The sequence below is a fragment of the Rhinatrema bivittatum genome, chromosome 10, assembly GCF_901001135.1.
Source record: "Rhinatrema bivittatum chromosome 10, aRhiBiv1.1, whole genome shotgun sequence".
NCBI lineage: Eukaryota > Metazoa > Chordata > Amphibia > Gymnophiona > Rhinatrematidae > Rhinatrema > Rhinatrema bivittatum.
This window is the reverse complement of record NC_042624.1, coordinates 68,961,000-68,976,340: the sequence shown is the minus strand read 5'-3', so window position 1 is coordinate 68,976,340 and position 15,341 is coordinate 68,961,000. Positions and strand designations below refer to the sequence as shown.

At 45.0% G+C, this 15,341-nt stretch overlaps 1 protein-coding gene across 1 annotated transcript in view; it reads right to left on the bottom strand.

The window, feature by feature from the left end:
• ASTN1 (astrotactin 1) overlaps positions 1 to 15,341 on the bottom strand; it is a 587,016-nt gene that overhangs the window by 424,879 nt on the left and 146,796 nt on the right. Inside the window, exons 3-4 of the mRNA XM_029617649.1 lie at positions 14,393 to 14,786; positions 7,066 to 7,212 (exon numbers count right to left, since the gene is read on the bottom strand). Coding sequence (XP_029473509.1) covers positions 7,066 to 7,212; positions 14,393 to 14,786 — 541 coding nt within the window. The remainder of the gene's footprint in view (positions 1 to 7,065; positions 7,213 to 14,392; positions 14,787 to 15,341) is intronic.

Sequence of the window (15,341 nt, the reverse complement as noted above, 5' to 3'; positions counted from 1 at the left end):
CAACTGGCAGATAAACAAAACAGGCAGGCCTCCAGAAGTGAGAAATCAGATGTAGTGCTTGAAAAAGTAACTATACTGCCCAAGGAAAAAAAAAATCAGTTTTATTAAATGGGTGTGGAAAAACAAGAGACCTCCATGATCAGCACAGCAGGTACTGCCAGTATGGCTCCTCACCAGCATTTCACAGGTAGGCATCCTCTGAGGCCCTGACTTCCTGATGACAAATGCTGTGCATTTGTGGACCAGTATATGGAAATTGAAATGAATGTACAAATCTAAATTACAGAAATAATATTAAATTATAGAGCCTATTGAGAAATTACTACTTACCTGATCATTTCTGTTTCTTTAGGATAGACAGATGAATCCAGAACCAGTGGGTTATGCACCTGTACTAGTAGCAAATGTAAACGGAGCAAAGTTGATATCACAGTATACAAACTCCTGCAGTGACATTAGCTTCCCAGTATTCTCTTCAAAAGCCAACTGTTGACAGACTAGCAAAAACTTGATTAATAACAGATAACCATTTCAGTACTCAGCCACCAGGAAACAGTGAGCTCCGACAAAGAATGTATCAACAGTAGTATAGGGACTGGACTAACACTTATCAGTAACTCCTGAAAACACGCAGCCACTCAGGAGGACCATAGCACAATTATTTGGCAGCCAAAGGAACAAAACTGGATTCATCTGTCTATCCTAAAGAAAAGGAAATTATCAGGTAAGTAGTAATTTCTCATTTCTTAGCACCTAGACAGATGAATCCAGAACCAGTGGGATGTACCCAAGCTACTCCCGAATAGGGCGGGAGGCTGCCCATGGTCTAGTCAAAACCACATGTGCAAAGGCTGCGTCCTCCCACATTGCAGCTCGGCAAATAATGATGGGAGATAACAATCTAACTTCTGCCCATGACACTGCCTGAGTCCTAGTGGAATAAGCCCTAACCTGACTAGGTAGTAGGTAATGGCGTTTTAGCATCCACATATGAGGCTGTAACTACCTCCTTAATCCAGTGAGTATTGTATTGTGAAGCTAGTTAAACCGGAGGGAAGAGTCTACTAGGAGCCTTCACAGATCTGCATACCATGGCCTCCTGGGCCAATCTGTGCCACCAAAAGCACCAATCTTCTGAGACGCTCAACCCTCCATATCGTTCTGCTGGGGGAAAGGCATACAGCAACTTGTCCTCCAGCCATTCCTGCATAAGAGCATTGATGCCCAATGACTTTGGATCTCTCCTGTGACTGAAGAATCGAGGAACCTTCGCATTGCAAGAAGCAGCCTGTTCCTCCTGTTTTCCAGTTCCATGCTAGATCTCTGTTCCTATGTAATCCCATCCCCGGTACCTGTTTAATGTAATTTCTAACTTCAGTTCTGCTGTAAACCGATATGATGTTGCTACTAATATCGGTATAAAAAAGTGTTAAATAAATAAAATAAAATAAGTTGCCAGCAGGTCTAGAAATGGAAGGCCCCAGCAGTCCACTATCAGCTGAAACACCTCGTCTGACTATACCCATTCTCCTGAGTCCAGACTCTACCTGCTGAGAAAGTCTGCTCTTACATTGTCTTTTCCTGCAATGTGCGAAGCTGAGATCTACTGAAGATGCACTTTCGCACATTCCATAAGTTGGTCAATTTCCTGCGACACTTGCTGGCTTTTGGTTCCTCATGCTGATTGATGTAAGCCACTGTCTGACATTATCCAGACTGTTCAACCCTGCAAACTGTCGCTGAACTGTAAACATGTCAAATGGACCGCCTGGGCTTCAAGCCGATTGATGTTCCAGAGAGACTCTTCTGCACTCTAGTGCCTTTGCACTATCTGTTCCTGACAGTGAGCTCCCTAAACCTGGAGGCTTGCAACTGTCATAAGTACTAACGAGTCCAGTGATTTTAGAGAAATTCCCTTTCTTAGATGATCCACTTATAACCACCACTGTAGTTGAGAGCAGACCTCCATCAGCAGATGGAGCCAAATCGAATAGTTCTGAGCCTGCAGGCTCCAACGAGACAGCAGGGAGCGCTGAAGAGGATGCATATGCGCCCTTGCCCATGGCACCACTTCCAGGGTTGCCGCCATCAAATAGAGTACCTGTAGATAGCACCATACTGTCGGGCGTATAGTCTTCATCAACAGACACACCTGCACCATCAACTTCTGAATATGAGCTTCCGGCATGAAAACCCTACCCTGCTTTGTGACGAACCGATCACTGAGATACTCCAGTGACTGAGAAGGCTGAAGACTGCTCTTGGCCAGGTTCACCACCCAGCTGAACTCCTTCAACAGAGAAATCACCTTGCAAGTCACCAGACAGCTCTCTTCCAGACAGACTTGGCCCAAATCAGCCAATCATCCAAATATGGGTGTACCAGGATCCCATCCTCTCTCAACCCTGCTGCCACCAGCACCATAACTGTTGAAAAGGTTCTGGGTGCAGTGACCAGACCAAAAGGCAGCACCTGAAACTAATAATGGCATCCCAAAACTGCAAATCACAGAAAACTTTGTCAGATGGGAAAATGCAAGTCGCCCAGAACAGATCTAAGGATGTCAGAAATTCCCCCAACTGCATGGCCATTATCATTGCGTGCAATGTTTCCATGCAAAAATGAGTCACCCATAAATGATGGATGACCCCTTTGAGGTCCAGGATGGGATGAAAGGAGCCCTCCTTCTTGGGCACAACAAAATAGATGGAATATCAGCCCATATTTTCTTGAGATGTAGGCACTGGAACCACAGCCCTCAGACTGAGGAGCCTTGACAATGTACACTCCACTGCCTGCTTCTGTGGGAAGTGGCAGGGAGACACCATGAACACGTCCCGAGGAACACTGCAAAACTCTAGTGCATATCCCTCTTGTATCACCCCCAGGACCCACTGGTCCAATGTGATTTTGACCCACCTCTGATAAAAGAGAGAGAGCCGCCCCCTTATCTCCTGTGCCCAGGAGTGGGTTGACAAACCTTCATTTGGAGGCTCGGGTGGTTTCACTACTCGAGCCTGCAACCCATCTGGGCTGTCTGGGATGAAAGGACTGAGACCTACTGAAAGATTGAATACTCTGAAATGTCGCTCCTCTGTGGGGTCAAAAACACTTGGATCCCCTAGCATAACCTCTCATGCCAAAGGAGTGCAGTGTCTGCTTCTTATCCTCCGACAACCAAGGAACTGGGGACTTGTCCCACTTATTGGCCAGTTTCTCCAACTCACTCCCAAACAAGAGCGAGGCTTTAAAGGGCAATTTCATAAGGTTAGCCTTGGAGGTTGTTTCAGTCAACCAATTCCTCAGCCATAACTGATGCCTGGCCGCTATTACCAAAGCCACCCCTTTGGCTGAGGTGCAGATCAAATTGCAGCCTGCATCTGCCAAAAAGGCGGCTGCTGGCTCCATAACTGCCCTGGAATTCACTCCAGATTCATTGACCTCCTGAGAGAGAAGTAAACAAGAGAGAGCCATCAGTAAACAAGTGGTCATTGCTACTGCTTCAAATGCTTGCTTAGGGATGGCCTCAATCCTTCTATCGTCCACATCTTTCAAGGCTGCTCCCTCCATGGGGATAATCGTGTGCTTGGAAACTACACAGACAAGTGTGCCACTTTCTGAAAATGCAAACGCTCTCTTGCCACTGAATCCAGGGTGAACAGGCCTTCCCGTTTGAAATTAGCCTCCGCTGCACCCAACTCAAGATCAGTCAATTCTTGAATGGTCTCCATAACAGGGAAAAAACAAGAGACTTAACACAAAGAAACCAAAATAAGATTTTTCTTTGGCTCAGACATAGAACCAGCCCCAGGTACTCCCAGCATCTTTAATGTCTGGGAAATCAGAGCTGGTAACTCATCTCTTTGAAAGAGCTGCAACATAGTCCTAATACAGTTCCAGTCCCAGAGGAATGTCCTCATCCTCCAGAGAGTAAGGATCAGCCTCATCATCTGTGCCATCTGGATCCCAACCGGAAAGACCTGCTACCGATCTAAGTGTACTTCGGTGCTTAACAGTAGTACAGGGCAAGTGAGGGGTTACCATCTGCCACTCTGACCTGGCTAGATTGGTCGGAGCTGAGGACTGTGCCAGAAGAAAGGATTGCAATCCTTGAAAAACTTCCACCCAAGAAAAGGCAGAAGGATCCATGCCAAAACAAGAAGGCACCTGTGCTGTACCCACTGATCTACCTTCCCCTGGTGATGAACCAGAGACTTCCAAGGTCAGGCGCCCCTCCTCACACGTCTTTACCCTGGCTCTATATCAGGCTGGGAAGAATAAGGCTTAGTAAAATCAAACTAAGGCAATTCTCCCTGAGCCTCTAAGCAGTGCTGGCACAAGTTAGAGGGAATATCAGGTTGAGATACCCGAATATGACAGACAGCACAGAGGGAAAGACGCTTAGGTTTCTTAGCTATAAGCGCCATCAATCTGTCAGAATGCTTAACAGACAACTGAAAGGTGTATGTCCAGCTGAATTTGCGTTGTAAAATATATGCATCCAAAATTTAGGCGTCCCCAAGCTTAGGAGTCCCAAATGTAGGCATCGAAAACGTAAGCACACAAACCGTGCTTGAAGAATGCCCAATGCAGCCCAAATTGTGCATACAGGTAAGTGCATGCCTAACACAGATGCTGCTACCACCGGGATGCCCAAAGAGGCATCCAAAACCTGGATGCACAACCTGGACGCACAGCCAGACGCACTTGCACGAACTGATGATCCTGAAGAGAGAAGCCTAACATGCAGGAAAAAGCACGCAAAACTTCTGCCACAGCCTACTACCCGGCACACAGAGAAAAGCCTAAGAGCAGGGCCTAACCCAAAAGGGATGCTCAACCAGCCAGGCTGTCCACGTCCCTTAACCTCCCTTGGGTGTGGAATGAACGTCGGAACGGTGCGTTCAGCATGGAGACCGGAGGAAGCCCCACAAAAAAACCTCCTTCTCTCTCTGTCTTTTCTTTTTTTTCTTTTCTTTTTAAGCTTTACCTGAGCTCAGCCCATCCTGGCTGAGTACAGAGATGGTCTCTGGCTGCGAGGGATAAGGGCAAATACCATCACCACTGCACTCAGCTTCCTGCACCTGCTGCCTTTCAGCTGTTTTACCAGCTAAATCCAGACTGGCTAACAAAACCAGCTACTGACCAAGGCACTCATTTGAGGGACCATGGAAATCACTTTAGGAATTCTCAACTGGGGAAGGGACCATTTTCTATCACCACAGGAGAGCAGGGCGAATTAAATCTCCTTCTTTCTTTCTCCTACTAAAACTTGAAGCAATCCCCATAGGGAGATGCATGTCCACCATGTGCTAGAGACTGAGAATCATGGCAGGCTGAAGTCACTGCAGGAGTATATATACTGTGATATCAGTTTTGCTCCATCTGCTGGTAGAGGTACATAACCCACTGGTTCTGGATTTATGTATTTATTTGTTTGTTTATTTATTTGTTTTTAAAGTTTTGTATACCGTTGTTCGAAATACATCACAACAGTTTACATAAAAAATATTAAAACACAGGGTATACACTGGAGTTTTAGAACACGCATTCAATAAAAAACAAACACCTTAATAATAGGGATGTGAATCGGGCTTCGGACGATTGAAAATATTGTCGATATTTTCAAAATCGTCAGAAATTGGGGGCTCCCCGAAACGATAGGAAAACCCCACGATATTGATCGTGGGGGTTCTCTTATCATTTTGGGGGAGGGCGGGAAAAACGGCACACAAAAATAACCCCTAAACCCACCCCGACCCTTTAAAACTAATCCATTTGCTTCCCCCACTCTCCCGACCCCCCAAAAAAACATTTACAGGTACCTGGTCCCGGGAACGATCTCCAGCTCCCGGGCCGTCAGCTGCCACTAATCAAAATGGCGCCGATGGCCCTTTGCCCTTACCATGTGACAGGGTATCTGTGCCATTGGCCGGCCCCTGTCACATTGTAGGAGCACTGCATGGCCCGCGCCATTTTTAAAGATGGCACCGGCCATCCAGTGCTCCCTCCATGTGACAGGGGCTGGCCAATGGCACGGATACCCTGTCACATGGTAAGGGCAAAGGGCCATCGGCGCCATTTTGATTAGTGGCAGCCGACGGCCCGGGAGCTGGAGATCGTTCCCAGGACCCCCACTGGACCTCCAGATACCTGTAAAATGTTTTTGGGGGGGTTCGGGAGGGTGGGGGAAGCAAAAGGATCAGTTTTAAAGGGTCGGGTGGGTTTTTTGTTTATCGGCTCGGGCGCAGCCGATAAACAAAATCGCGATTGGGCCCAATGAAAAAAAAAACCCATTTGTGAATCGGAACCGGAATCCGAACCAATTCCGGTTCCGATTCACATCTCTACTTAATAATAGCAGACTAGATGCTAAGAAACGCAGTATTTAGAAGCATTTAACTTTCTCAGACACTATGTATAAACTTTAGGGCAAGTTTCACTATGTTGCCAGTGTCCAGTAGAAAAACATGTTGGTATTTTTGTATCCATGTCAGAGAGTAAATTCTCAAAGAGCAACTACCCCAAATTAAAGGCCAGTGTGACTTACAGTGGTCACTTTTAAGATGTTGCATGTATACATTTGCATCCAATGATATGATCCCCAAAATGTGCCAGAAATTTCTGTATTTCATGTCTCCCAGTTAAAAATAAATACATTCCCAGAAACCTGATAAACAAATAATAATGATGTTGATCCCTGTTTCTAAGAAATTAATTCTGTAAAATTTGGGCAATCCAGAACTACTTAGCTTCACTCAGTGATCGTTGTTCACAAGTTGTATGAAATAACTCTCTCATAATAGGATACGAAGGCCTGGCTGCTTTAGATTTAGAAATAATGTCAAACTGATGGTCATCCTTGTTTAGATGAGTAGACAGAGAAGAGCCCCCCTATTGCCAGGAGGGCAGGAGAGTGAAAGTCCCCTGTTCCTGTTGGTCTGGAGGCTCATGGAGGGAAAATTCCTCTCCTTTGTTAGGAAGACTCTGGAAGAAACAGAATGCCACATTTAGATGAGAGAACCCTCTTCAGAAGTTCTAGGAAAGCAATGGCTGGTACCGTACCTCGAGATTTGTTATTGATGCGCTTCCGTTGTGTACTGGATGTGTGGGATAACAATGTGGCCTGCTGGTGGTTGGAGTCTATGGGGCTGGTAGCAATGATGTTATCCTTGTACTTATTCATCAAGGACAGCTTGGCATTGTCGCTTCCTGAGCAGGAAGAATTTAAGGCAAATACTTTCAGAAGGAGAAAAAAAGAAGAGAAAATTTATGTTTAAATAAGGTGTTTGGTTTAACGATATCGGTCAGCTGGTGGCCCTAGTAAGGCTGTTAGAGAACTGGGATATGGATTCTGCACCTCACACAGACACATCTTTGGAGAACTAAACCTTAGCACCAGTTTTCTACATCTTTCGGTCTGAGATATCTACAGATATCAACACAACAACATTGTAACATAGCAGATGATGGCAGAAAAAGAACCATTGATCCATCCATTCTGTCCAGTTATTTCAGTCCACAGCTTGAAGGATATATCCAAGCTTCCAGCTACAGAAGGCTGAGTGCTTGCAGTATATCAGCTGCTCATATAAGTCAGTTTTTGTTGTATTGCTCTTTGATTCTTTAGCATCCACAATAGATGGGCATATAAATTACCTTAGTCAACACCTTTTCTCCCTTGTCTTTCCACCAATGTGAAAAAAAAAAAATCTGCTGCTATTGCCTGAAATTCCAGCCTGCTAGATCCCTATGGCCCTGCTGGTTGGTACCTGATCACTACCAATCTGCAATAATCATTGACAAAATTGTTTTCTGGGCAGTTATAGCCTGTTGGTACGAACCCAGTTATCTTATGGCTTTCTGTGTCCCTAAGTTGTGTTTTTGTTATCCATCTGGTTTTTTTTTCTCCTTATCATGCTGCTGGACAATACCTGGCCAGTGGCCACTACTAACCTGCTGGCACCAACCATTTGGATTTTGGGGAATTGTAGCCTGCTGTTACCATCCCAGCTACCCCGTGGCCTGCTGGGTCATTAAGTTCTGCCTCCTTTATCTGCTCATTATTTTCTTCCTCATTGCCTCTGCTCTTGAGGAAATAAAGGTAGGTTATTTACAATACTGCAACCTCCCAACCTTGTTCCTACTTAGGAAAAAAGAGTTTTAATTGCATTAATTGGCTGTCGGAAAATTGTCCTTGTCCTTCCTTTAACATGGCTAAAAGTCTGTGCAGAGTTCCACAATGAATATATTTTTAGCCGCATAGTAAAGATGTACATTCGTTTTAAAAGAATGCCAAAAATGTAATGAATGAGGCCATTTTGCTTTGTCCTGAATGGAACAAACTGAATATTTCCCCCCCCCCCCCCCCATGAAAATACCGAAAAACTGACATGTATTTTTGTATTTATTAGCTTTTTTTAAAAAAATAAATAAATAAACAGGACCCCCTCACTTCCCTTCAAGTACTTTTCAGCTTGGTAAATTAATCAACCCAGGGTCTGGGCCTTCCTGGCTGTATCTCCTAGTGCCTCTCCAACCCCCAGTTCTAGTGCAAAAATTGAGCCCGGGACTTGGGGTTTCCCAGGCCTCTACCACCCCCTGTAGACATATGCTCGGGCTGGCGACCACCCTCCCCACCCTCCCCAGCCTCCACTTACCCCCTTAAAGATGAAGGAAGGGTAAGGGCCAGAGCGAAGCCCGCTCACTCCGGCCCTGGTGCCTGGTCTTTAAAAATGGTCTCAGTCGCCTAGAGGACAGCGCCAAAATACATATGGCTGGCTATACAGCATAATGGTGCAGGTCACACTGAAGACAGGCGCTGAAGTGTCTGCCTCAGAGTAGTTCTAACGTTATCTGGCTACGAGTGCCTGGATAACTTGATGCAGAATATATTATGTGTAATAAAAAAAATTAACTTTCAGGCCTAAAGGCCTAATCCTCCAGTCCCCCCCCCCCCCCTCTCAAAAAAAAAATGCTAAAGTATGTAGGGGCTAGTGCCTAATTCTCTCAACCCTTCCAACCCCCAAATTTACAAAAAAACATGAGGACCCTTTAATTTCTGACAACACTCTGTATTGCACAAACAAAAAAGGCCAACAAATTATTTGGTGCTCAAGGAGTAATGTCTTGGTGCTCACACTAAATCTACCCTTTGACACTACAGTTCTTAAATTAACCCTTCTATTCTAATTGTATCCGATGTGAAAATTGAGAATGGCTGTCATACTAGGCATCATCAATATTTTCTGTATTGTCCATCTTTTCGCTCACTCTTTGCCCTGGCTCCTTTACGCAAGTGTTGATCTCTCTCCTATAGAACTAGGCCAGGCTGGTAGGTGCTGAGGAGAGGGGGAATTAATTACCTGTCAAAAGTAAACAGAAAGGTTTTGATGGCCTCTTTACAGGACCAGTCCCAAGGCAGTATTGTTTCCTTGATCAAGTACCTTCCTTCAAGGGATTATAAACTCGCAGCGATTCCAGCACATCCAGGCTCTAACTGCTACACATTTTAGGGTTGACTCAAATGTGGCATGATCCTGCTGCTAGGGGAGAGGTCCTGAGCTGTGTGAGGAGGAAGAGACCCTCCCTTCCGAGGCCTCCCCCCCCCCCCCCCCAATAGATACACACCTGAGCCATAGTAACCAGAAGCTGGCCTGCTCCCTCTATGATATTTACATGACAGGTACTGAGACTCCTCATGCCCCCACCCAACCATGCCCACCCACCTGCTACCACTACCCCCATCCTCTTCACCCTTACCCCCAAGATCCCACAAACCTCAGTTAGGAACATGATAAATTCTTACTCACTCTTGGACACTTCCAGCATTGCACTGACAGCAGCTCTTGAAGCATATGCTTACAACAGCAGCCAGGACTGGGAAAATACTGGCTTCTGCCTGGAGTTTGGGGGATCCAAGAGGATGGAGAGGGTGAGATAGAAGTTGCTGGGGATGAAGAGAGTGCAGAGGGGGGCAGGAGGGAATTCAATGCCTTTCCTCTAAATATCATGCAAGGGAGAGGGTGCAGCCTCTGGTAATTATGGCCGGCATGTTTTTTTTAAATAGTATTGAGGATTGGAGAAGATCAGGCACTAGTTCCAACATAATTTAGTGCATTTTGGGGATGTGAGGGTCTAGGGGAATGCGCCTGATCACTTGTAAGTTTTTGTTTTCCAGTTACCTGCCTATATTTTGAAAATAGTCAGGTAGGGTTAAATTTATCTGGGTAAACTTACCTGGATACCTGTCAACCTCCCTAGCTCTATTCAGAATATATTTGGTTAAAGTTTAAAGTTTTCTGGTTCATGTTACATCATGTGAATATATGCGCATATGATATAAAATTGGCTGTACGCACGTACTTGTGCATGCAATTTTATTTGGACGAGCAAAAGTGCACACAAATGCCAGCTCTACCGTGAAAGTGGGGGGGATTTTATTAGATACACACGCCGACAGAATTACCAGTCTCCCCAGTCCGTTCCCAGTTTGCCCAGGTAAAGGCTAAGGCTTCCTAAGTCCCCCAAATTAACCTTCCTCCCTTTTACCCTATTAGTCTGACCCTTCAAATCCCGCTGACTAGCCCCGATGTTTTTATTTTAAAACTTACACAGCATCCATAGCATAAGTAAAGCTGTGTGGCAGGGGTCCCTGCCGCGCACGTCTGTGCATAAATACTTACATGCATACTTCAGATTTCAGAGCAGAACGCCCATGCCCTGCCAAGAATTCACCCATGTCCCACCCCTTTTTTGTAAAAAAAAAAAAATTTTATGCACGTACCGGGAGATAATGTGCGTACTCGCGCTTTTTAAAATCCACATGGCACACGCCAGCCGGACTTAGGCATGTATCTCCTGGCTTCAGCGTGCCTAGCCCTTTTAAAATTCTCCTGTAAGGGCCCAATATTCAAAGCACATTCAGCGCTATTTAGTTGGATAAGCAGGACTTATGCAACTAAGTAGTGGCTGCTGAACATGCGCCTATGATCAGAGGCCTCCACTTAGTCAGATAACTCCCTTATACGGCTAAAAGTTACATGCACAAAATGTAGGCGTGTACTGGGTGGATCAAGGGTGGAGTAAGCTAGCTGTATAACTTATATGGCTGACATAACCGGCTAACTTTAAGATAGCTGGGTGTATTCAGTGGTGTGACTGTGCTGCTGAATATACCCTGCTAGTTAGCCAGGTATGTTTATCTGGCTAACTAGCCAAGCTATACAGCAGCTGAAAATGGACGCCAAAAAGTCCTAACTCCATACCATAACGAGGTGTCATGAGGGAGTTAAATTGTAAGGGTATGCTGTGCCACTAGGGTGTGCTAGTAGAAAGGAAGCAAGGCATTAGAAGGAGAAGTTGCCAGAGCCAGGCTACTGCGGAACCCTGCTGTTATTCAACAACTGCATGGCTCTAACAGCTTTTCCCAGTAATGCCTTGCTTCCTTCCTCCTAGCACCACCTAGTGGCACAGTATATTCTTGCAATTTAACTCTCATGACAAGTGGTACAGAATGAAAGCAATATACAATTAGTAGGTGGGGCGGATTTAAAATTTTAGCACTCATAGGCACTATGGCCATAGAGTCCCCTGGGGATTGGTAGAGAAGGGTTCCCTGGAGATCAGCGATCATTGGGGGGGGGGGGGGGGGGGGGTTCCCACTGAATGATTCTGTCCAGATATTTCCTTTCCCTTTGTCCCCACTTGAGTCCTCCCTTTTCACCTCAGCTGGTGCTCGCAGCAGCAACAGAGATAAGCAGTGCAAAGCCTGTGTACCAGTGTGCCCACACAGGCTCTAGGAAAGTCCCTCCTCCTCCTCGGGCTTTCTGTTATCAAGGAAACCCATGCAAGGGGTCTGTGAGGCGCGCACATGCACAGGCCCTGCACTATTTTTTCTTTGTTGCTACTACCGTGAGTGCCAGATGAAGACTGCAGCAAGTGCTAGGCTCAGATAGTAGAATGGCACCTTTACAGTTTGGCACTGGAGACAATTGCTTTTGTTGCCTATGCCAAAAAACGAGATTGTCAATAAGCAGCAGGAGACTGCAAGCCAATTTTAGAGTGCATGGGCAGAGCTGTGAAGGAGGACCAGGACTTAAACAGTAGTGCAGGGGAGGCTAACTCCGGTCCTCGAGAGCCACAAACAGGCCAGATTTTCATGATATCTACTACTTACTATTTAACATTTCTATAGCGCTACATGACAGACAATGAATATGCATGAGATAGATTTGCATACAATGAAGGCAGTGCATGCAAATCTCTTGCATCCATATTCATTGTGAATATCCTGAAAACCAGGCCTGTTTGTGGTTCTCGAGGATCAGAGTTGGCCACTCCTGCAGTAGGGTATACTTTGTTGACTCAATCAAGTTACAATGGCAAAGCTGTTTGAGGACACAGTAGTAGAACAGGAGGAGGTGGTGTTCATCAGTAGATTAGGATTGCAGTATGTTGGTACTTCTGTGGGTCAAACTTGAACAACATCTGCCTGAAAAATGCTTAGTTCTGGATAGTGATACGTCAGCACACTCAAACACCACCATTTCTCCAAACCTCCCACTCACAGGGATACAGGGCTAGCTTTCCCTACTGACCACACTACTTGGTTTCTGAAGACAGTGGTCCTATTAAGACAAAGAGATTATAATATTCAACAGATTCTCAGCACAAACAAGCTTCAAGATTCAAGGCCCTCTTCAAAAAAGGAGTTTCCTATTCTGTGCTTATGAAGAAAGGTCTTTATTAAATAAGACCTAAGTCTCCTGACAGTAGGAAATCCAAGTTATTGCTTAACACTGCCAATTATAATTAGGAAAGAGAAGAAAAGTATTAACGAAGGCCAGCACTAAGCAGTGCTAAGGAGTCATTGACTAAGTGAATTCAGTAAGTTATTAGAAAAAGTATCCCTGGAAAAATCCTTACAAAGACACTTCATGAGCCCAAAACATTTCTCATGGTACAGACTAGCTATTGCAAACAATCCTTAACCTTTATATTCTCCTGTTAGTTTTCTTTTCAGATATTGCCTAATGTTTTTAGGGGAATGCATGTGCAGAGACCAAAATGCATCAGATTACTGGAGACAGATTAGTCTAGCCCTGCCTTAAAATATTTTGAGGTCTAAGGTCCTCTTATTTTCTTAATTGGAAAATGAGATTTTAAATATTATATTGAAATTATTTGTGTTGAAAGGTAAACAAATATGGCTTTACTGCCCTTAAGAGAAGTGCATACTTTACATGTCTGTGAGGATTGCCTAGAAACTAGACAAGTTGATTTATTTAGAACAAATGCATAAAATACATCAAATGATGCCATTTTCAGTTTATTCCAAATATGTGGGTATTTTTGTATTTGTTGTTAAAAATAATTAAAAAAAAACAAAACCCCATGCCTCCTGCAGCCTTGTACTCACACTACCACACTGCCACAATTTAACCCAGAGCCCTGGCTGCTTGGTTGGGCCTCTTCAGGCCTAGCTGGGGTCTCTCTGCAGGTTCCTGTAAATACCACTTCTGTCACAAATCTAGCCCAGCCTGGGGCCTCCTTAGACCTAACCAAAACCTCCCTAGGCCTCTCAAACTGCACCCCCCCCCCTCCCCCCATTAAAACCTTCCAGGACAGGAGAGCTCCCTTCCAGGCCTCCATTTAACCCCTTCTCATAGTTCTGGCAAAAATGTTAGGGGTCTGAGCGAAGCCCACATGCTCCTGTCCCGGCTCTAGGTTCTTTAAAAATTGTGCATCTTCCAGGAGTAACTAGAGCCGGGACAGGAGCAAGTGGGCTTTGCTTCTGCCCCTAAGGATTTTGCCAGGACCACAAGAAGGGGATAAGTGGAGGATGGGAAGGGAGTTCAGTCCCAGCAGGTTTTAACAGGGGAGGATGGGAGGAGCTCAGAGAGGCCCTGGCTGAGTCAGATTTGTAGCAGGAGTGAGGGTCAAAGAGGCCCGGGAAGGTTAAATTGAGGCAGGGCGGGACAGTGATTCCTGGGCCACAGGAGGCCTATTGTTTTTTTAAATGGTTCATTCTTTTTTGGTTTTGGGTTTTTGTTTTGTTTTTTGCAGTTTAATGTTTTTTTTTTGGTTCAGCATGTAAACCAAATTGAAAAAAACATTAACAAACCAAGTCTCCTGAAACAAAAAAAAAGGACCAAAATGAACATTTGAGATCTGCAATACAGTTTAATATGGTATCTTTTATTTTGCCCTTATGTTGAATGCAGGCCACTAGAGAATTTGTTTTTCTTAAACTAACCAAGAGGAACCACTGCTCCTCAGTAAGCAGATGAAAAATTGATAGCCATATTGGTGGCAGAGTGTGGCAAAAACAAAATTTAGCAAAGTCCAGATAAGGTAAATGATAAAAAAAAAAAGGAATTTGTTTGCCCACCTGGTGTCAGATCCATAGCTGATTTCTCATTACAGCCTTGCAGCGAGTCCAAGGTTCTGGTCACCTGACTGGCGAAGTCTTCGCCACCATTCATGCACTCTCGCTGGAGGTGATGTCGCAAGTCAGTAATGTCATACTCATACCCATCCAAGATCGGTGTCTCTCGGATACTCAGGGTGCCACTGGAGTTGTGTCCCTGCACACGAGCATTGCGCAGGCTCTCACGACCATGGCCACTAATCAGAACAGACGGGATGTAGTGGATCTCGTTGGCTGCCTCAGCACTAGCGCTCTTCTGAGGCTGAGGCACTCGACGTCGCTTGCACCAACGCCGACGGGTGTAAAGAATCATAACCAGGCAGAGAATGGACACCAGTAGAGCGATCATTCCTCCCTGTTCCATGATGAAATAAACAATTAGCACAAATATTTCTATTGCCTGCGGAGGAGATAATTACAAAGAGGGCAGGAAGAGAATAAATGCCTTGATTCACCCAGATTTACAGCTTAGAAAATTTAATGGTCAAAATGTTTTCATCCAATGTTTAAAAAATGTAGCTTAAAGGTCCTGCTATCTCTGAAAAGTCATATAAATCATTCACTTGAGACCTCTTGCAGTACCCAATAGTTGCACTTCAAACCTAGGACACATGAGTAAACAGTAGTTGCTGCTTAGGAGCATGGGAGAGGCCATATTGGGTCAGACTAGTGGTCCATTGAACTTGATATCCTATCTCACAGAGGGCCATCTGGATCACTTGAAAGAAGTACTCGGCAGATCCTGATTGGGAGATCCATTTCCTATTCACTCCCAGTTCTTGCAGTAAGAGGTGGCATTCTGCATTCCTACCAGACTAACAGTTGTTATAGACCTGCCCTCCAGAAAGTTATTTATTTTAATTGATGTGGATGCTTTTTTATTATCCTGCTATTTTACATGTCATGTTAT